This window comes from Aedes aegypti, chromosome 2 (genome assembly GCF_002204515.2).
Source record: "Aedes aegypti strain LVP_AGWG chromosome 2, AaegL5.0 Primary Assembly, whole genome shotgun sequence".
In the NCBI taxonomy this organism is placed as follows: domain Eukaryota; kingdom Metazoa; phylum Arthropoda; class Insecta; order Diptera; family Culicidae; genus Aedes; species Aedes aegypti.
This window is the reverse complement of record NC_035108.1, coordinates 28,469,543-28,492,784: the sequence shown is the minus strand read 5'-3', so window position 1 is coordinate 28,492,784 and position 23,242 is coordinate 28,469,543. Positions and strand designations below refer to the sequence as shown.

General features: G+C 36.3%; 1 protein-coding gene across 11 annotated transcripts in view; it reads right to left on the bottom strand.

Annotated features, from left to right (window-relative positions):
• The window catches only part of LOC5573236 (rap guanine nucleotide exchange factor 4), a 1,027,655-nt gene that overhangs the window by 225,327 nt on the left and 779,086 nt on the right, over window positions 1–23,242 (bottom strand). For all 11 annotated transcript variants that reach the window (XR_002499466.1, XM_021840357.1, XM_021840363.1 and 8 more), the window contains one exon: window positions 14,823–14,968. Coding sequence is in view for 10 of the 11 variants with exons in the window: in XM_021840357.1 (XP_021696049.1) it covers window positions 14,823–14,968 (146 nt within the window). In the remaining variant the exon portion in view is untranslated. The remainder of the gene's footprint in view (window positions 1–14,822; window positions 14,969–23,242) is intronic.

The following is a 23,242-nucleotide window of genomic DNA, read 5'->3' as shown; positions in this document are numbered from 1 at the left end:
TTGTACAAAAAATAATGTTTGCATCGATTGCACTCGCCATATACGTCAAAATAGTAGAACGTGATTTAGAAAATCGTTCATATCATAGGGTAAATACTTTTGCTCACCTAGTTTTTGTAGACTATCTTACGCAATTTTTCCTCAGATTTCTGATGGTGATCTCAGAATTCAAAACTAGCGGTGCGCTAATGGTGAAAAATCGATTTTTCTAACAAAATTCAAGATGGCCGCCAAAATTTTTTTCAAGTTTAAATGAAAGCTATATCCTTTCTCTATACGATGCCACTAAGTTTGCTATGTGTTTCAAGCGAAATATGAGACATATCCCGTGAAAAAATAGGCTTTTTCGCAAACTGTTCAGCTAGCTGGCGTACGAAGGGTCCACCAATTTGAGAAAACAGAAAGGACCACCCTTAAGTTTTATCGAAAACTAGCGATCAGTGACATAAAATTGGAATTCTAACGAAGGGTGCCGATGGCGGCCTGGTTTCAGCGAGAATCGCTCATTAGATAACACTGAGGAACACGTTCTTGTCTCAAGTATCAAAATATCGCTATTTATTCAATTAAGGATTGCTGAATTGGCTGTTGAAAATTCTATTTTGACTATTTCAGTCAATTTGCATGCAAGTTTGCCAGCTTGTAAGGCATTTTATTTGCTGAATTTTCCACAGAATTCTAACTTTATGTGTATAACAATACTTATATGCAAAGTTCATAATACTATCGATGCTCAAAAGTTATTTTTTTGTGTTTTAGAAAAGTATTGTATTTAGCCATATAAGAGAAATGAAAAGTTTTGTATGGAGACTGCAAGCAATTTAATTTAAATTTTATCTTGCAATTTCAACCAAATTTTGCTGGATCACAAAAAGTTTGATAAATCATACTTTAAATTTCATGTAAACATCAATTAAATCAGCATTTATACAACTTTGCCGATCTGTAGCTAAAAATTGTTAGATTCAGCGACTCCAAATCTACTGGAGACAATCAATTCAATCCTTGAGACACGCAAAAATGTTATTTTTGTTGCGCTGTATAATCTAAACACTACCATTGGTTAAATTTTGATTTCATTTTCATTGAAATTTTCGCTTTCTTCAATACCTTATCTGAAATTGAAACAAAATTAAATCCCTCACTTTTTGCTCCCTGCAACTATAATGATAGGTAGAACATCGTAAGAACCCATTTTTCATCTAATGCAATTGCAATCAGATTGCGAGGCTTGGTAAACCTTTCTAAATAAGTCTAACTTGAAGAACACTGTTGCTATAAATTGTTTGTGGATTATCACCCCACGTTAGAGGAATAAAACCCCTACTTTGAACGGTAAAGCAATGGAAATGGGAGATTGAGGCTTTTTCAATCTGACGATCATAGTCCGATGGGATGCTATACTGGACTATCTAGCATTGTTATTAAATCGAGTTTAAGCTCGTTTGGCATTCACCAACTGATCCAAAATTTTAAATGATTTTTATCGATGGCATCATTTTTAAACTTCCACTTCTGTTCCATCTCAAAACGACTCCCAGCCGCCAGACTGTTTGTCAATCAGGAGAAACCCGTCAAAAACTTTGATTCAATTACCGGTTCTGAAGGGTTCGCATTAATTGGCCTCAAATGATGACATCATCGGAGCTCACCTGTCCTATCGCGATGGCAATTCAATCGCAAAGTTTTCCAAGAAAACGGAACGCTGTCTGGTTCTGAAGCTTTTGGTTTGAAAATAAAAAGGTGGAGGTAAAGTCGAGCCATTTACCGGGAATATTCACTGGGATTGTTAGTGAACTTCGAATCCATGGATGATCGAGATAATGAGTTGGTGTTTGCTTTTCCGCTTTTTGTGATATCATAAAAGTTATATGGTGATGTGAGAATGAAATGATATTGAACTTCTGGTTGATGCTGCAGCTAATGCAGTGAAGTTCAAGTTCATCATGATTTATAAAAAGTTCTAACTACATCAACAGCTGAACTGAATGGAGAGTTTGTTTACGCTACTAGCAAAACAGGCTGGATTGTTTGCTCCGATGTAGTTTTAATTAGCTGAGTTCATAATTGGTTTACAGTTCCAGCCATGACATTGTTGATCTTGGAAAACTATGAATTCTCGATTTTAATTATGCTCATTCGAATTGCTGGTTCTATTTCTATTTAAGTTTAGTTTAGGTGAGAGTATTTTCATTTTTTTTTTGCCATACATTTCCAGCTTAATGCATTCCGTTCCTATTTTGATTCCCACAATGAATGAAATGGCGATTTTTGTAGAGAAAACATAGTTCATAATCGTGGAAAAACTTCAAGCTGAGAAGTAGGCTCTGTCCCAGTAGAGGTGTAATACCAACAAAATCTATCTCTGTCATCTTTCTAGTTCAGAGCAAACATCACCACCACATTTCATCATAATTCCAGACAAGCTTCGCGGCGCGTCCAACAGGTGTTAAACGGCACGTGAAAATGAAATATCATCATTACAATTTCCAGGTAGCGACATTTTCCAAGTCCTGCCACTTTCCCACAAGAGAGCTTTGTCACTAAAAAGCTGCTTTCGTTATCAGTCGCACCATCACCGTCGTCATCGTCATCACTTTTGAAATTCCGACATTTTCCAACGCTGACAACGGGAGCCATCCATGGGTAAGTGTAGATTAGGGTGGCCCATATTTATTAAGGTACAAAAATCGAAAGTTACTCCCCACAAATTTTGACGAATTTCTTTCGTAAGTGTCTTGAAGTACTGTTTTGATTCAAAGCGAAATGAATTCCGGTATTTTGTAGTTCCTTCTTCATTGATTAGAGAATCTTCAAATCAAAAACGATAGAAATTCATCATGTAGAACGCCTCCAATGGTAAAAATGTAATTACATATAAGTTTTTTATCGGTTTCCCCTTATGGTGAAGATGAATCGAAGCCAAACCTAAAATTTTCAAGAGCACAAATTTGGTGAACCAGACATCCATTCCAGCTGAAAACCTAATCGATTGGTCACATGCTGGTGGTGACCAATCGATTATGTTTTCAGCTCAAACCGATGTTCGGTTCTTTAGATTTGTGCTCTTGAACATTTGAGTTTTGGCTTCGATACATCTTCACCTTATACAAACTTCAAAATTGTTGAGCCCCTCTTTAGACATGATCAATTTCGCTCAAATTTTTACAGTAGCTTCTGGGAATCTAAACAAACGACTGAGAGTTGTATTTCAAGATTTCCACAGTTTGATTTTTTCATATAAAATTGCTCCACCACAGTGTAGATAGATGGAATAGATAGCTCCCCTATCTGGCGTTCGCCATTCGAGGAGCAGCTGACGTCGAAGCACCCGGGTTGGGAATTTTCTGAATTCCTGCTGAGTGTGTCATCGGGTGTTGCCTGAAGGTGAGGAACGTGATGCATTTTCCAAATTGGTCGATTGCACTCTACGAGTTGTTCCTTTGCACCGGAAGCTATTCGTGATGTGTAATTATACACGCCTAGCATGGTCTTGCACACTTTGCTGTAATAATCGTCATTTTTATGGCACTGACCCGATTATTGGTTCCGTGTGGGGTGACGGGATTATCAGCTAATGGTAATGTCTATCTTTTGTTCTGGCTATTACATACCTTAGGGAACTGTGGTAATAGCACTATAATGCTTCAATACTTGGGATGACTTGGGCTACACAATCATTCACGATTAGTTCTTTGTGCAATACGTTCTAAAGTTTCATACTTTGTGTTCCGCTTTTGTTTGGGACATCCTGCGTCTACGATTATGTTGCATTGCTTAGTTTACTGGTTCTTTAAATCAAATTCTTTCTGCTCTTGGAAGTTTTTAAAAATAAATAAAATAATAGAGCAGTATTCATCAGTGCTACAAACAGTACTTTTAAGTGATACTTTTTATATCTGTTAATCCCTATTCAATCCTTGTTTGGACCCGTGCATTCGAATTTTCGAAGACCCGTTAGCAAAAGCTAGCGGTGGTTATCCTTTTTGGACACAGTCTTGGGTAAAAACCTCTTTGAAGGCCACTTTTTTCTGAACATGGTTGCAACCACGAACAAACATTGTGGTGATCCCGGAATTCACAACTTTCTTCCAAAAAAGTGGGATTTAAACTGTCACTAAACGTGCCAAGAATGGAAGAAATGACGTTTCTCCGGAATACGTGCTTCCTTCCAAGGGTGAAATAGTTAATATACTGGCCCAGATCAGTATGGGAGAAAAATAAAGTTGTATAATTCCACGGGGCACCCCCCAGAATTATTCCTTAGGGTTAGAGGAAGGCTTCCTGAAAATTTCAGCTTATTTGGTCGCTCCATGAGCTGGTGCATTTGAATTAAAGTTAATATGGGATTTCCAGCTCAAACATATGAAAAACAGTACATCATCTACTGTTTGATTCAGGATAATTGATGATCGCGTTCAATTGAATCCAGAATGTCAAAAACACTACTTGATACCATAGCGAACAATATTATAGAAGGTTGTATCATGATTAAAATTGATAAAGTTGGTGTGTTAAATATTTGAAGTAGATCTGCAATACAGCTCTGTATTTCTTCAATGATGGTTACCACTAGGCGCATCATAGCCACCTATGACGCTGGGCGAGCTGCGGCGCAAGGCGCATGCAAACAAGGGACTGTACGGGAGTTCTGATCTAAGCCTAACTTTCAACAACTGTAATGAGAATGATAATGAGAATGAGCTTACATCCAGATACAACCTTCTGCAATTATGTTCATTAGGGTATCAACAAGTGTATTTGTCATTCTGGGCCGAAACAAATATCCCAATATACAAACTTCGAATTGAATGCGCCAGCTGGTGGCGCAACCAAATGAGTTGAAATTTTGAGAGACCTTTTTTCTTACCCTAAGGCACATATCTAGGGGGTGCCTCGTTGGGTTTTACAACTTTTTTGTTTTAGGGCCAGTCTATTAGTTAATGTTGATAATTGCATCGAAATGAGCAATCAGTTCGATGCTTTACACAAATTTTCCGAACATCAAATCGAAGCAGCCTTCAGCCTAGGCTCTTTGATTCAAGTGAGGAAACAAAGAGTGCCACCTATCGCGGTCAATTGTTCCAAATTAGGAGGATTTTGGCTAGAAATCTTCTAGTTTATCAGGGAAATTTACCGGAGACTGTCACAACAATACTGCCCATAACTGCATATCTGTAACATTCGACAAAAGTAGGCATTGAAAAAAATGGAGCACAAATTGTGCATTTTATAGCAGTATGGGCAGAAGCTAAAAATTCTTAAAACTTCCAAGAACTCAAAAAAGCTTATTTGAGGCTCAAATTTCGTACAGCTCATATCGCATATTGGGTGAATAGTCAAGAAAATAATTTAAAATTTCATTGCTACTACATGACGAGGCTCATGCTTAACCTCAATGTGACTGTTATGCGGTTACAATTACCAATGTGACAAAACTACTTGGTATTTTTTTCGAGTTTTCTAGAACCATCTCACATATTTCAGTAAGTGGATCGAAAGTGTTTATCATTTGATGACCCTGCGCGGTATTAGCTCGAAATTGGTAAAAATGTCGAATGTGACAAACAGGGCTGGATTCACAAATGTGGGGCCCTGGGCCAGAGTCTTGTGGGGGCCTTTTTCCCAGAAAAAAAAAATGCTGGAACGGTAGTTTCTCTTTGGTAATTTCGCTTATAAGTTATCATGTTCTGGATAAAGTTTTAATTACCAGAACATAGGTTTGAACCGCATTAAAATCATCAAATATATCAAATTAATGCTGGATTTCCTTACTTTTCGGCGTACCACGTACCCCCGCTAATTTGAACGATGTTTTTTACAAACCATCGGGGTCCATTTTTAATTTCAACTTTTAGTCACCCTACGAACCCCTTTAAGCCTGTTTTGTATTGATTCTGAATTTTATTTCACAACATTTTATTTTGTTTTATTCCATTCCACGAGCTGAATTACTTTTAAACCATTTTTAATTTGTGCAGATGAGCTTTAAAATTAAAAAGTGTTCAAATTAAAAGTGGTCTAACAAACAAACAAAACCCGAAACTCAGATGCAAAACAATAGGACAAATATAAAGTACATTCCAGACAAGCCCAAAAATAATTTAGATTGCAAGCCAAAGGATTATACTCTAATTTAAAATTAGAAGCTTGGAATTTTAAAATCTTTCGATGTGATTCAAAATATTGGCACCATTCATCGCTTTCTATAATTATTTTTCAATGTTCAATAATTATCAATTATGTGGGAAGAAGGTGTCTAAAAGTAATTGAATGGGTGAACCAGACTTAAAATCTCATGAATCTAATCGAAAACGGTATGAGTATCATTATATTTGTCAGGTTCTATTTGGAATCTTCACTTGATTCCGGTTTCACAGGTTTCTAGAGAAATTTTCAAAGGATTCTGCTCCTGTTAATGTAATTGCAAAGTATATGTATTACGACATGAAAGTTTGATTCCTCATTTGAACAGACGTTTTTTTTTAAGAATATTTCTAAAACATTTTGTTGGAATCCCTCGTGATATAATAACAAGTATTACTGCTTGCTTCACTGTAAATTTCTTTTACATAGTACACTTTTACATACATAGTACACTTTTACATACATAGTACACCAGGGCTGTCCATTAACTACATGATCATTTGTTTTCGATCTTCAGACCCCCCTCCCCCCTCGTGGTCATTTGTCCATACAAAAATTTTAAAATTCGAATGGACTGGCAAGAACCTGGGAGGGAGGCACCGATACTACACGCGAAATATGACATGATTTTTTTTCAAACTGCAAGAAAACTTCAGCTTGCCAACGACTTTATGAAAATCGCTAGTTTTTTTGTTGTGTACCTTGCACCTTTTCGGACAAACATTGAAAAAGGGCCAACGTTTTCTATGCATTTCATTTTCGTTTTTATTAGAAAAAGTAAAATGATGCGTATTTAAGTACTTTATATTCAATCATAATAAAAGGCGCTATCGTGACCAGTGATGCCACATACACAGATTTATCTGTAATTACACAGATTTTTTCCTGTTCTGGCCTACAGATATCTGTGATCACAGATCAAAGATTTTTTGAGATAGAAAAGATTTTTAAGATTTTTGGACATAACACGAATTTTGGGTACGATTTTGGAAAATATACAAAATGATGTCATTATTCTACTTACGTTTTTCTTAAATACTTATTGAAGTAATTCAAACATTTCATAAACAATCAAATATCCTCTTGTTTTGGTTGTGTTTCAAGGTTTGCAGTTCACTTGGTAGTAAACACATTTTGCATTAATAATTGTCAACCTCTCTAGAACATGCTGGATTTATGTTTACAAAACTTCTTGTTAACGGATTTTTGTCGCATCACAGAATTTTACCAAGATCTTTGGAGGTGGACTAAAGGTGAAAAAGATTTTTTCAACCAAAATCACAGATGAGAGTCGAAAAAAATGTGGCAACACTGGCCACACACCACCGATGGTCTACGATGAAAGAGAGGATGCGCCACGGTGTCACCGTCTGACGATGACGGTTGTACTCTTGTAACTTTATCTCGTAAGTTAAGTCATTCTACTATAAGTGCATTACACAGTGAAGTCAATTCAGATACTTTGCCGCGTATACCGCACAGATGTGGTGTAAAAGAAACATTCCATACCTACTATGTCACGCCATGCATCGCCAAACAACCAAAACAAACTCGCCAGCTGTCACTTGGCATTTCAAAATGGCGGAATAGGAAATCTGACACATTGGACTACCTCCCTTCTAGATACCTTGAGAGAAACCGATACGAAATTTCTGTACGTCATAGTGAGCCGAGATTCTGCTGATACGAACTGTCACTGTGAGCCAGGATCTCAAACAATGGACAAATTTGGAAAAAGTGCGTGATTGATCAAAACATTTTTTGGCATTTCATCAAATGTGACAAAAAATCGATTGATAAGCTATGCATGTCTATTCAAAAGTCATGTCACGATCAGTGTTGCCACATTTTTTTCGACTCTCATCTGTGATTTTGGTTGAAAAAATCTTTTTCACCTTTAGTCCACCTCCAAAGATCGTGGTAAAATTCTGTGATGCGACAAAAATCCGGTTACAAGAAGTTTTGTAAACATAAATCCAGCATGTTCTAGAGAGGTTGACAATTATTAATGCAAAATGTGTTTACTACCAAGTGAACTGCAAACCTTGAAACACAACCAAAACAAGAGGATATTTGATTGTTTATGAAATGTTTGAATTACTTCAATAAGTATTTAAGAAAAACGTAAGTAGAATAATGACATCATTTTGTATATTTTCCAAAATCGTACCCAAAATTCGTGTTATGTCCAAAAATCTTAAAAATCTTTTCTATCTCAAAAAATCTTTGATCTGTGATCACAGATATCTGTAGGCCAGAACAGGAAAAAATCTGTGTAATTACAGATAAATCTGTGTATGTGGCATCACTGTGTGTGGCTCTCACCCGCTGCACTATTCAAAATTTCCACATTTACATGCATTACATGCAATTGTAAACCAATTTTTCAAGTAATCTGCTTTTCTTCGACACAAAAACCGGAATACTACATTAAAGACGAAAATTTGATTCGCGACAAAATGATGGAGAAAATTTTCACTTCACTGTGTTTATGTTTGTTGGAGTAAACATTCCCTAACAACCCCATAGAAACGGTTGAGTACACAATCCCGCCAGCTAGCCAACTCGCCAACTGTCACTTCCGCCTTCCCCGCAGCTCACCACACCGGGTGCGCGGTGATCGACTGCTAAGATCGGTAAACCTGTCATTATAATAATCTTGGTTTCTCCCTCCCAGGCAAGAACCTTCCCCTCCTCACATAAATAACCACGTGGTTTATAGACGACCCCTTAGGAGATTGTTTTGTGCTTTTTCAGGAACCTTCTAAAGAACTCTTCCTAGAATTTCGAAGAAACCTTTAATAAATTAATTAGGATTTTTTTAAGAATCGCCACAGAAATTATTTCGGAGATTCTATCAGGAATCCCTTTAAAGATCGTTTCTGATATTTTTCAAAGAGCCCCAAGGTTTCCGGAATTTTGTTCATTAATTTTCCTATGATTTTCTCCAACATTCCCGTTCTTCAAGAATAAAAAAATTCTACATGAATTCCTCCAAAATTGCTTGAAAATTTTTCCAAGGGAACCTTCAAACAATTGTTACACTAATTCAACCAGGGATGTCTCCAGGGAAATGTCAAGAAAAATTTTCATATTCTTTCTGAAGAAAATTTTGAACAAATCCAAGAGGAATTTCTAATGAAACTTTTAGAGTAACATCTGATGAAACTTATGAGAATTCTAAGCATGCCTAAGTATGAATTCCTTCGATGATCTCTGAATTCTTGATGAAATTCTCAATAGAATTGTTTCGTGATTAATTTGTAAAATCACTGAAAAAGAAATGAGCAATAAATGTAATATTTACTGTAATATACCTGTAGGCGAATTTCAGCGCGAAGAAATTTTCTTCCATTACCGTGGTGAATCAAAATCCGGACGGTACCAATATCCGGACACTATGCCCTTATTCGTTAATTTAAAGCAAAATAATATGTTAACATGTTGAATTTATATTATAACTTTAGCTTTGAACAACGCTGGTCGTTTGAAATTCGTTTATCATCTAGGTACCATTTCAAATCAATTTAAAATAATTAAGCAGAAAAGTCTAAGCAATCGATACAAGTGATGATAAAAAATTATCAGAACGTTATGCGGAAAAAATGGACTAGATAATAAGTGATTGGTGCAGTTCAACCCACACGTAGGGCGATTCAAATTTTAAAAATGTTCGAGAATCCATTATCCCATATGTTTCTTACAATCCTTACCATAAAAATAGTATTCTGTGAAATTTTCAGCTTTCTAAGTGGTGATTTGAAGGTGGCCCAAAGACAATGTAGGTTTATATGGAAATTACTATGGAGAAATTTTGAGAAATGTTCCAAACACGCTAGTACTGTAATGTAAGTACCAACTTATTATCTGCTATCGGTCGGATTGAACTTCTCTCTTCAGCAAATTTCTTTATTATATTTTAAGAATGAGTTTTTACTATGCAATAATAAGTTTTTAATTACATTACAGTTCAAGCGTGTTTGGAACATTTTTCAAAATTCCTCCATAGTAATTTCCATATAAAACTACATTAATGTGCATTGTCATTGGGCCACCTTCAAATGACCACCTGAAGAGCTGAAAATTTCACAGAACATTTTTAAATTTTGAACCGCCCTAAACCACAGTCGTCTTAGTCCAGGTAAACAAACCACACATTTGTACACATTTTTTTGTGTTTTAACCATTTAAAAACATATGATTTGCTTCAGTTTGTAATAGCGTGATAAATTCAGTTTAATTAAAAAGTTTTACAGTTAGGGATTTCTTGCACTACTTCCGATTTTTAAAAAGCTCACTAAGATGTACTAACACTTTATTCACTTACTGCACAATGATGAAAGAGGCCTGAGCTACTCAAGCGAAACACTTTGATAGCCTAATTATTAATTAGTAATTATGCATACCTTGCACATTCCTATACCTGTACACCTGATTGGTGCACCACGTGGCGTGATGTCGCCGCGTTGCGCGCCAATCTTTCCTATTTGCTTATCCACCTATCAGAATCTCCTGACTTACATTTATTGATTTATTAATAGTATGTTAATAAATAGCTATCCGGACTTACAGACATGATTTGTGCTGGTGTCCGGATTTAAGGACAATACATGCTCCTTCCTTAGCCGAGTGGTTAGAGTCCGTGGCTACAAAGCAAAGCCATGCTGAAGGTGTCTGGGTTCGATTCCCGGTCGGTCCAGGATCTTTTCGTAATGGAAATTTCCTTGACATCCCTGGGCTTAGAGTATAATCGTACCTGCCACACGATATACGAATGCAAAAATGGCAACTTTGGCAAAGAAAAGCTCTCAGTTAATAACTGTGGAAGTGCTCATAAGAACACTAAGCTGAGAAGCAGGCTATGTCCCACTGAGGACGTTAATGCCAAGTAGAAGAAGAACATGCTCCATTGTTTTAATTATTTTTATGGTAAATTCTTCAATTCTATCGGAAAGTTGATCATTTTTGCTTAGATAAAACATGGAAGTACTCGTTGCATAAAAACACTTTGATCTCTTTTAAAGGAACACTGTTCAAAATGGAGTGTGAACATTCATGGCAGCTTAAGCGTCCAGGTATTCATGCAGCACGGTACTGACTAGCAAAAAAACGAGAGGTTGAAGAAAAGTCTTCGAAGAAAACATGCGCTCGAATTCACCTACAGGTGTGAAACCTTGAAAGTTTTGAAACATCCATGGAGGTTGAGAAATTTTATATGATTTTTTTGTGAAAATTAATCCCAGGTGAAATTTATCGAGGAATACTTGGAAAAGTTTAGAAGTTATTCCATCGAAAAGTTCCTGAAGGAATTTATAAGCGATTCCTGAGAGTACTCGTGAATAAATCATTGAACTAATTCTTAAGAAAATGCCTGGAATATATGAGAAAAATCGGCATTATTGTTGGTTTCTCTTGAAAAGTGGCGGAACCATTATTTTTAAACATAGGAATAAACCTTTTTGCCAGAACTCCTGTAGGATCTGTGAGAATTCTTTTAGAAATTACAACTTACAGAGTTTATTCTGTGAAAATTACTAGATGTGGTAGCTTGGAGTGCTCTAAGAGTTTTTGGACCAAAAACTGAAAAAAATCTCTTACATACTTTGAAAAACCGCTGGTAGCATCCCTGGAGGAGTTTCTCAGTATTCCAGCAGGAATCCCTGGAAGAATTATTAAAATTCCTGAAGCATTACTCTGAATCTGAGAAAAACATCATTAAGAACATGTCTAATAGTCTCTGAAGCTTTCTCTTTAACCTCTAGAATGTTGCACCAAGATTCACTGCATGCGGATTAAAGCAAAAAATGACTGTAGAGACAATTTTGATTAGGACTTAAGTAATGTACTATTTTTTCGTACCTGTTGTAAGTTTTGCTTTTATCCTTAAAACATTTCTTTTTAATGTATTCGAATCCTTTGAGCAGAATCTCAATAGAGAAACAAAAAAGTAGATTGGAGTACCTTGCATCTTTTAATTCCGCTTTAATCACTTATCTTTGACAGATACGCATATTTCGACTAAAAAAATATTATTTTTGTAGAACAGGCGAAAATACATGTTTGTATAAAGAATTGGAATGTTGCACAATGGTCGGAAAAAAACGAAGTTTGGCCAAAACTAATTTTATCGCCTTAATCGATGAAATATGTAATCTGAATATGTTATTTGGCGTTCTTATTGTTTCAGAAGGGGTTATTCACATATTACGTAACTTAAAAAAAAGATTTTTTTATTAGAAATGCTATCAAATTTGGCTGAAAGCACACATTTTGTATGTATTAAAACGAGTTTGATCAAAATATGTATGAAGAGTGGTTAAATATATTTTATATAAACTTTGTATGAAAAATATCGTCAAAATGTATGAAAATATTGAATTATTCAAATAGCTCTAACTTGCAAATCAGCAAATTTCTGCAAATAATTTAAACGTTTTTTGTAAGATCTAAGGATGAATTTTAAAGTGCAATATTCGAAATCGCGGCGACATGACGCGACAAGAGTTGTTTTTCATGTACAAAATCATCAAAATTACTAAAGTGTAATATTGAACAGTTTTAAAACTTCAACCAAATATTTTTTTCATCCTCATGCTCGATAAAAGTATTGAACCATAAGCTTTCAGATAGTGCGTCACTTTGGGAAAGTATTGCTTTCCTTAAATATGAATTTTGTACTTTATTTTATTGTTAAATTTTTCATTTTTTTGACTTCAGTCATTTTGACGTTATAAAAGTGAAAGAAATTTAAATTTTAATACAATTAAGAATTATAATAATATAATACATGAGGTATATTTTAAAATGATAAAAACCATAAAAATCTCAAAAAAGTGTTTTGGTAGTTTTGGCCGCTCCTTTATATGGAGCCCGACCATTGTGTGTTGTCGACTATGTTTCGCATGCTCATAGGCTACATCCAACTTGAACTGGGAACTGTTCTTGCCTATGTCAATTTGGCAATCTTTATTATCTGCTTCCTTGTCTAAACATGTTTTATGCTGAATGAATAAAAATTATTTAAAACAAAATGCACGACTCAACAACTTATGTGGCGAAAATTATTTTGATTGAAAACTTTTTTGTTATAAAAAGAATATATTTCCCCACGTATTACCTCTTCAAAAATCACCCTGAGTGTAGCCGATATTCCCTGAGAATTCCAGGTTTTTTCCAGGTTGAATAAAATTCCCTGATAATTCCAGGTTTTCCAGGTTTTTCCAGGATGTAGACACTCTGCTGTAGAGCGTAAGAACTCAGTATCTAAAAATAATTCGCTCTCACTTGTAATCGGGAGATACCAATGCGTGCGTGTTGAAAGTTTGAGGCTGCTTGGACACTCATGAGGTAATCATCAATATTAGCTTACTTTTCTCGAGCAGCCTAGATAGCCGCGTAGTGTCGGTAGCGATTGTTTCGATTGGCTAAGAATTAAAACTATGACCTGCCTGTTCCGGTGGTAAAAGTCCACCTGAACAGGATCGATCCATCTTTGTATCTTTGTGGAACCAGTTTTTGTTACTTTCAACAAACTTGAAATTGCAAACTCGCGCTCCATGCCTCGCCTCATTTCTGACCCAACAAACAGAGATGTATGTACTGCCACAATTGATGTTGGTGACCTTAATAGGAAATACGTCTATCGTTCGGTGTATTAACCATTTGCTGAACCATCCCCAATGGATGATTTCAAACGAGTTGTCATACACTGCCTAATAAAAGGCCTTCTGCTGATTCATCACATCATCTGGAGCAGCTCAGACATCAATTTGAGAAGCTGCAGTCTGTCCGAATACAATTGATGTATTTTGCGTTTCGAATTCACGATACCCAATTCGGTTAACAGGCGCATTACCAACTACGACACGACAGACGTTGTAAGAAATGGCTACTGATTATTTATGTAATTTCTAATTCTACTTCTGATTGAAAACCATTCAAAAGTAGAATTGCCTTATATTCGGAACATAATCAGCCAAACAACGTAGTCGAGTCTAGTACACGACACTGAAGACGGCCTTACAGTTGAGGTCGAAATACGCGTATCTGTCAAAGGATACAAACTCTAGTGGAATTAAATGGTATAGTACTTAATTCGGTTTTTTCATCTACAAACAACGTAGCTTTGAACAGAAGTAACTGGGACAGAAGTAGAGAAGTTTATGTGCTCCCAGCGAAATAACAGCTCTTCCATGTCTATGAAATCACTACTGACTGGGTACATCCCATAGAACACTCGTTCAATTAACAATGAATGTATCCAGTGAACGAACGTTCAGTAACACCCTGGAAGGTGTTCTAGCGAAACAAAATAAACAGTACAGACATGAACAGCAAAAAGTAAATTAATATCGGTCGACGTAATTTTTGACTAATATCAATAATTTGATTTCAATTACCAACACAAAACTGGTAGTAAACTAAATTCACTTCCTTCAGCGTAGTGAAGTGACCGTGAGGTATTAGACGCGGCTTTCGCGGCTTTCTAGACCAGGATCCATATCCCGGTTAAACTTATCAAATCCGCTTCTATCGATTGACCTAAAGTTTCAGCAGTCGCTGACTGTTTTTGAACGTTTTAAAGATATAATTGTACACCATATTTGCGACTGGACTGATGCGCAGCTAAAATGACGTGATATTACAATTTATTTATTTTTTACTGTGATACTTACACACAGTCCCGGCATGTGCGTGTGCCTCGAACACGATGATCGACGCCAGTTCCCGCTTGATGGACGTCGACAGGTGCGACAGGGCGGCAATGTGCAACAGTTCCTCGTAGACCAGTTCCAGCTCTTCGTGCGTTCGCTCGTGAGATCTGTGGTGGCAGTGGTGGCGGCGTCCACAGGAAATCGAACCGGAACCATGAAACGAAACACAAATCGGGAAAAATGGATTGTGAATTTGAATTGCAAATCAGGGGGCGCGTTTCGCTGGTGGGAAGGCTTGGTTGGACGGTGAATGAGTTGGACACAAAGTGCATATCAAATGATGCAGTTAGGAGTGGAGAGTTTCAATTCATCGGATTCCAATGCAATCGATGCCTGCATAGTTGAGCAAAATGTGTGAACAATACGTGCGGTACTGACTGCTAACATATTCCACGGTGGAAACCGTGATAAAAGTCTATAGTTTTTTATTCTATTCTGGTTAGCTTTTGTGTTATTTAATAAAATGGCTTTAGGGATCAAATGGCTTCGTATTTTTTGTTATGAGTTTTCGACGCATTTCACAGTGTACTATTTTGGAAAAAATGGTTGCTATCGAATATCCTTTAGAAATGATGATATCTAAAATATTGGGGCCTTCCTTAGCCTAGTGGTAATGGCCGAAGCTACAAATCAAAGCTATGCTGAAAATGTGTTCGATTTTCGGTCGTTCCATGATCTTTTCGTAATGGAAATTTTCTTGACTTCCCTGGGCATAGAGAATCATTGTACAAACTGCTCAATATACGTATGCAAAAATAGTAACTATGGCAAAGAAAATTCTCAGTTAATAACTCTGAATAAGCTGAGAAGCAGGTCTGTCTCAGTGGGGGTGTAAGTTTTAGAAAAAAATCTAAAATATTACAAGGAGTCGAGAGGATCTTGTAGCTTATGCGCCACCTGCTAAGAGCACCACTAGAATGCGGAGAAAATATAGTTTTTAAACATAAATGTCCAATTAAACTCATATAACTAATTCACACAGATTGTATTGAGTGATCTATTGAGTACGAAGATTTTTTTTCCAATGCAACAACAACAACAATGATGATTAGAACTCTTAAGACGAAGTAGGCCGTTATTGAAATTTATACTGAGAATCGATGATTGTGGCTTATTCGTCTCAGGATTGCGATTTAAAGCAAATCAATTGATTTTGCACTGACATAGCTGAAACATTATCAGCATACTTTCTGTAGGTAAGCGCAAGTAGTGATACTTTTCTGAATCAATATTACTTATGTTGACTGAGTTTTATCAATTTGAAATTGCGAGCTGCAAAAACAGCATGGCTGCCAAAACGAATGACGGGCTACTTAGCACGAAAGTACATATGTACTCTGGTTGAAGACAACGATAATAACATTTTTTTCGGAACCCAAAATTGTTTTGCATAACAAATTAGCAAGCGTTTAAAATTCGAACGAAACTCATCAAAATCAAGCAAAAAATCATCCTTCTCCCAAAACCATCTGCAACCCCGTTCGGTGTTGATTAGCTCTAGCCCGCCCCAAAATGAAGCGTCAGTTTTGTGTTGGAGTCGTGAGTTAATATTTACGCAACTTGTCGAAAAGTTTTCCCGGGTCTGGCAGATAATTTGGCAGCTTTCCACTTTTCTTTGCAATTAGTTCCTTCGAAAAGCAAAAAGAAAAAAAAACCGGAAGCAAAATAAACGGGTTCAGTGTCATCCCGTACAGCAGTGTGAGGAGTTTGAGTAGAAGTTCTTCATGAGCAACGGGATGCCTGAGCACAATGATGGAAAGTTTTGCTACTGGGTTCTTGAACTACGGATGGGAAGAACAATTTTCCTGTGGGTAAATGTTTACATTGTCTGAAAAGGGGTGTCTCCATGAACAACGTCTTGTAAAATTGTTGTGCAGTGCAGACTACATCAATTTATAATCGTGCTTTCAACATTGCACTATGGTCCAGGAATCAGTTTTACGCGGAAAGATGTATTTTGAGCTTTAGAATGAAACATTAGACGAAAATGGTCTTCTACAAAGTTGTTTGTATTAGTTGAGCCCTTTGTTTGGTTTTATTGAAAATTAGGGTGGACCACATTTTCATAGAAATTGTGTAACTAACTTTCTTATTTGTAGAAATTATATTATGTATGCTTCAGCAAAGTTGTAGACCATTCAATTTCAAGCAACTTTGCCAAAAAAATAGTTTTTTTGTATCTCTTAAATTGACCGATTTAGAGCTTTTTTCCTGCAGTGACATAGGGTGGTCCGAACAAAACTGGTTTTCTGGCTCTAGAGTTTTCAATTCAAATTTCTCATCAAAGTAGTCTATGAAACACTTTTAGAGCTTTGAAAAATGCGTAATTTGGGGAGTGAAAAAACTCGCTATCTTCTTCCGTTTAGGAGTTATTGTTGTTTTTCTCTCATAAACATGCCTACTTTGATTGTGAATATCTCTGATTGGGGCAAACATGAAAAATATCTTTTGACGGCATTCAAAAGACAAAACAAAATTGTATATCATATCAAAAAATTACAGATGTCACAAAATAACTTTTGTAACCCGAATTTCTCTAGCCCTCCAGAAATTTTCCAAAGATTGTTTTTGAAATTCTTTCATCAAATTTTATGGGGTTACTCCAGACAACTCATCGAGAAAATATCCAGGTCTTATTGCTCCAAAATTTTGTTAGAAGTTTCTACAGAGATCTCTCCAAGTATTACTCCCGGAACATCTCAAAATGCTTTCCCAAAGATTTCTCTGGAAATTTTCCCTGTAATTCATTGTTTAAAATATTTTTTTCAGCTTACATCTGGAATTCTAAGTAAAATATCTTTGGAAATTCCAGCAAAGATTTATCATAGAACTGTTCCTCAGCTTTCTAGAGATTTTAATTTACTTGATTTGATCCAAACATATTCAGGGACTCCTCCAGAAATTTATCAAAACTGGAATATCATCAATATTATCGAAAGTTTTCGCAATGGTTCCCCCAAACACATAACCCTGGATTTATAAATAAATTACGCGTGGTAAAGATGGATAAATTATGGGTGAAATTATGAAAAAAAAAATCCATGTGCTGGGATTCGAACCCAGGACTCTTGTATGCTAGATGAGCGCTTTCCGAACTAAGCTATCGAGCCAGTTGGTAACTTAAAAGGTTACAAGTTTCGAATTCAAATCGCCACATTTCATGCAGACCCCTTTCATATGATTTAAGCTTTGTATATCCAACAAGTTACTACAGAAGTGCGTCCAATATTTCTTTCACGAATTCAAAAAAAAAAAAAAACAGGTTCCAGGAAACTCAAATTTCAATTTACAGGGTTTCAAATATTCCACCAAGAATGCACCCTTAGTTTTTTTATTGATCCCTCAAGAATTTTTGCAGTTTCTTCTTCTGATTTTTTTTTCTGAAAATATTTTACAAATTTTCGAACTTTTTTTGAAGATTTCTTCATGTATACTAAAATATTATTCATATATTGCTTTCCTCTTCCAATAGCTCAACCAAGGAATTTGGACAAATTGATATGAAATTTGCGAAAAAGTTACACGTCTCCTCGGTGAGAATCGAACGCACGAATCCTTGTTCACTAGATAAAGTGCATTACCCCTACACCACCGGAGGGCTCATGGACACAGAAGTTAACCTAAACTGTAACTCAATATTCACGTGGTCCTCATCAAAGAAATTTCTTATCGCTTCCTATATATTTTATGAATCTCTCTTTAAGGATTTTAGTTTGTTATGAAAATATCTTCCAAGAGAGTAGTGTTTGATCCTTTGCTCGCGTCAAATTATTTATCATGGTCTAATCGCTTATCAAAGTGAATCCTGTGACCCAACGATCTTCCCCATTAACAAACATCCCTCCCAGTAACCTTTGTGGAGATGCAGAGGCAAACACGGTCTCCAAATAGCAAAGGTTACACACTAACATTCCTTCCCTCAATCCCACCTGACTGCAAGGACGTGGCCGGCGCCGTTATTGACCATGTATAAATAGAGGCACTGAATAGCCGAACTTCTAGTTGATTCTTTGTGCATTTTCACTGACTTCGGTCAGTCACGGAATAGCAACCATTGATATGTGTAGTCAGTCTAAGCTAAGCTAAGTTATGATAATATCTTCCAAGATAGTTGGAAAGTCAGGGTAGATTTTTTTTTCAAAGACCTAGATAGATCCTTCCAGAAATCTCTGAAAAACTCGTGCAGTGTATGCTTCGTAGCTAGTGTATGTAAAATTAAGAAAAATTCCATCAAGGAATGTCTAGAAGAACTTTCATAGGAATTCTTTAACATATTTTCAGCAAAATCTCGGGATGAATTTTTGAAAGAATTCTTGGTACATATTCATTAATTGATTAATTAAAATTTATGACCGACTCGCAGTTGTTTTAATAGGAATAATTTAATGATATATACCGTTTTGATTCATATTACGGACACTTAAGGACTCAGGGAAATATAACCCAGCATAGAGGATGCAAAATAAATCATTCTGTATGATTTCTTAGCGCTGTCGAGCATCGGAAGCCCTTTACTTTCGAACGGTGGGTGTAGAATACGCTTCCGCAACTTCAATAATTTTAAATAAATCAAAATGTGTGGCCTTTCCATGATTCTTATTCCGGACGCTTCCTCACTTTTGCCTCATATTCCGGACACTTTGAATCAAATTCCGGACACCTCATGATAATCATTAATGGAACAGTCAAATCATCAATCGAAATCGTTAAACCACCAAAGAAACATCTAAGGTAGTTGGGCATTATAAATTTTCAAAGATATTTATGGAAAAAGTTTACTAAAACAAGCCTTGAAATTGAGCACTTTTGAACAGCAAAAATTGAAACATTTCGCGTGAAATGTTTCCAATACAAAGTAGAGTGTCCGGAATTTGAAGCTGTCCGAAATATGAATCAAAACGGTATTGTTGTTTGCGTTTGACGTGCAAATCCAGTCTAACTGGGCTTCAAATGCGGCAACACAAAGTTACCAAACGATACTTAGCAATTAATATCCATATCGCTGTCAACCTAGCATAGAAAATCAATCATTGACTTCGGCTTCCTTGTTAAAAACCTTACCGCGTTTAGTGTTCCCGCATTTGATATTTGCATTTCAGACGCACACAGCAAAATCTTGGAAAATAACAAAAATGCATACCGTTTTGACTCATATTCCGAACACTTAAGGCCGCCGTTGACTTGAAATGCATCTGATTGCCATAAATTAGCTGATATTTGCGTAAATTTCAATTTCTTCGCAAAGCCTAACTGTTAGCTGTTGAGTGTACCAGTTAAAATGTTGATTAAATTAGTTTAAGTATTGTTTTTACGTAAGAGTATGGAACAACATTTTGATTCAAATGCCGAACACTGTGTTAATTCTGTCTCATATTCCGAACACCTTGATTCAAATTCCGAACAGCACGAATAAATCGTAATAAAATAAATAATTTCGCAAATAAATTTATCTGAGCTTGTTCTACTGGTCTCAAACTAGAGAATCATCACTACTCCCGCAATATAAATTATATTTGAGACGTTAAAATTGAACTGCAATTGACTGCCATTTCCATGTTATTTGGTGACATATTTCAGCGAAACATTTCAACCAAATCGCCATACAAAAACCGAGTGTTCGGAATATGAGTCTGTTCGGAATTTGAGACAAAACGGTATAAGAAAAGAATATGATAAAATTTTTAATAAATTTCTGGATTATCCATTTTAGTGGTTCATTAAACATCTTCTGTAATATTCTCTCTTTGCAAAAACCTAAGAATAAGTCGAAATGTTTTTTGGAAATGATTGTAGGCAATTGTCTTCTTGTCTTCTTGTCTTCTTGTCTTCTTGTCTTCTTGTCTTCTTGTCTTCTTGTCTTCTTGTCTTCTTGTCTTCTTGTCTTCTTGTCTTCTTGTCTTCTTGTCTTCTTGTCTTCTTGTCTTCTTGTCTTCTTGTCTTCTTGTCTTCTTGTCTTCTTGTCTTCTTGTCTTCTTGTCTTCTTGTCTTCTTGTCTTCTTGTCTTCTTGTCTTCTTGTCTTCTTGTCTTCTTGTCTTCTTGTCTTCTTGTCTTCTTGTCTTCTTGTCTTCTTGTCTTCTTGTCTTCTTGTCTTCTTGTCTTCTTGTCTTCTTGTCTTTGTCTTCTTGTCTTCTTGTCTTCTTGTCTTCTTGTCTTCTTGTCTTCTTGTCTTCTTGTCTTCTTGTCTTCTTGTCTTCTTGTCTTCTTGTCTTCTTGTCTTCTTGTCTTCTTGTCTTCTTGTCTTCTTGTCTTCTTGTCTTCTTGTCTTCTTGTCTTCTTGTCTTCTTGTCTTCTTGTCTTCTTGTCTTCTTGTCTTCTTGTCTTCTTGTCTTCTTTTATTCTTGTCTTCTTTTCTTCTTGTCTTTGGAGTTTTACATTGAGTTGTTTTGCTGGTCAGGTACTTAAACATTCATGAGGATTTTTAAGATTCTCAATGAGGATAATCAGTGATTATCAATATATCAGGGATTTCCCAGAGAATTTCTCAAAAGTATGTCTTTGGAGCCCTTTGAGCGATAACTTCAATAATTACAAGAAGGAACTCTGCGATATTTGCAAAAAAATTGCTTTAATAAGATTCCTCCCAAAATATCTAGGATATTACACGGATTCTGATTAATCGGAAAGATTTTCATAGAAGTCTATTGAGTATACTCATGCAAACATTGTTTGAAGTATTGTCAAAAGATTTATGAATGAATCCTAGTTGCTTCAAGAATTATGTAAAAATCCTTAAATGGCTTGATAAGAAAATAAGTAGGGGGACCACTTAAGCCAGTGGTCACCAAATTGCGGCACGCGGGCCGCATGCGGCCCTCAGTGAGGTTTTGTGCGGCCCGCGAACTGATTTTGAACATTAGTGTAATGTGGCCCGTATAATGTGATTTAATGATGACATACTTTAGCAATAGGACACTGATATCTTGGCAATATTAATAGCGATCTTGCAAATTAAACAATTGAATAATTATTAGGAATCGAAATAATTAATTTGAAATGTTGTCAACCCTTAGTCTCAGAACTCAGAAGCAAAGATAACTTCAAAGCTTTTTCAAAATCCTAATGTTTGAAATATCTGGACCGGTAATTAAAACCCACTTCACAGATTTTTTTTATGATTCGCGGTTGAATTTGGTGATTGACAGTAGTTTATTCGAATTTATCTGAATTGATTTACATCCAGGAAGTTCTTTTTAAATGGCGCTCTTAATATTGAGTTGATTTTAAATTTTATGTGGGTTTTTGTTTTGCAGCTTCTTGCTTGAGCTTGAGCTTGATTGGCCGCCCGTGGATGCTACTCCAGTATCGCCAGATCAGCTGCACTTACACAAGGAACCAACTGAATGACTGCTTGGGACTAACAGGCATCCTCAGTGTATAAGTGCTGGTGATCTTCTATTTTTAGACGACAATGGTGCCTGCCACGTCAGGATGCAGACCAATGTAGGGAAGGGGGAGGAATTGATGATGCATTATACTGGCCCCCACGTAGACCGTATATACCACTGCATCTACGCCAGTTCATGCGGGAGTGTTTGGATTGTGGGAAAGGCATGGCAGAGAGGTTTGCTTTTGTGGTTAGCAGACTGCCTAAGAATCAGGCGTAAGGAAAGGCATGCGCGTAGAAGAATGGAAGCGTTAGGGAAACGGTTTCTTGTCTGCCTCTGGTTCTAGCGATTACTATGAACGAATAGTTTGAGTTTGATAGATTTAGAATGGAAGATAGAAGCAAGTGAGAGATTTACAACTACAAAGTACGAGGAAAGGAACGGGCCTGGGATTGAACTAATGACCTTCTGCTTATTAAGCAGAAGCGGTAGCCATCAGACCACCAACCCCGTCGGTTTTTGTTTTACAGCTTCTTGCTTATACAAACGTTTTGATCACAGCCGATATCAAGTTTAAACAAAAAAAAACGGGGGTTCTGCATCTTAGAAATTCCTTCAAATGAAGTCAATGTATTAACTCCCAGATTATTCTGATTTTGTGTCGTGGATTTTCCTAACACTTCAATATTACATCTTCTTCTTACTGGTGTTATGTCCCAACTGGGACAAAGCCTGCTTTCTCAGCTTAGTGTTCTGCCCATAGCTGCATAACAGTCACATTCGACATTTTTGACAAATTGGAGTTAATACCATGGAGAGTCATCAAATGATAAATACTTTCGATCAACTTATTAAAATCTGTGAGATTGTGAAGTTGTTTTGTCACATTGGCAATTGTAACCGGCAATTGTAACCGTAATGAAATTATACATGAGCCTCATAATGTAGTAGCAACGAAATTTCTATCAGAATTATTTTCTGACTATTCACCCATTATGCGATATGAGTTGTACAAAATTTCAGCCTCAAATAAGCTCTTTTTAATTATTAATATT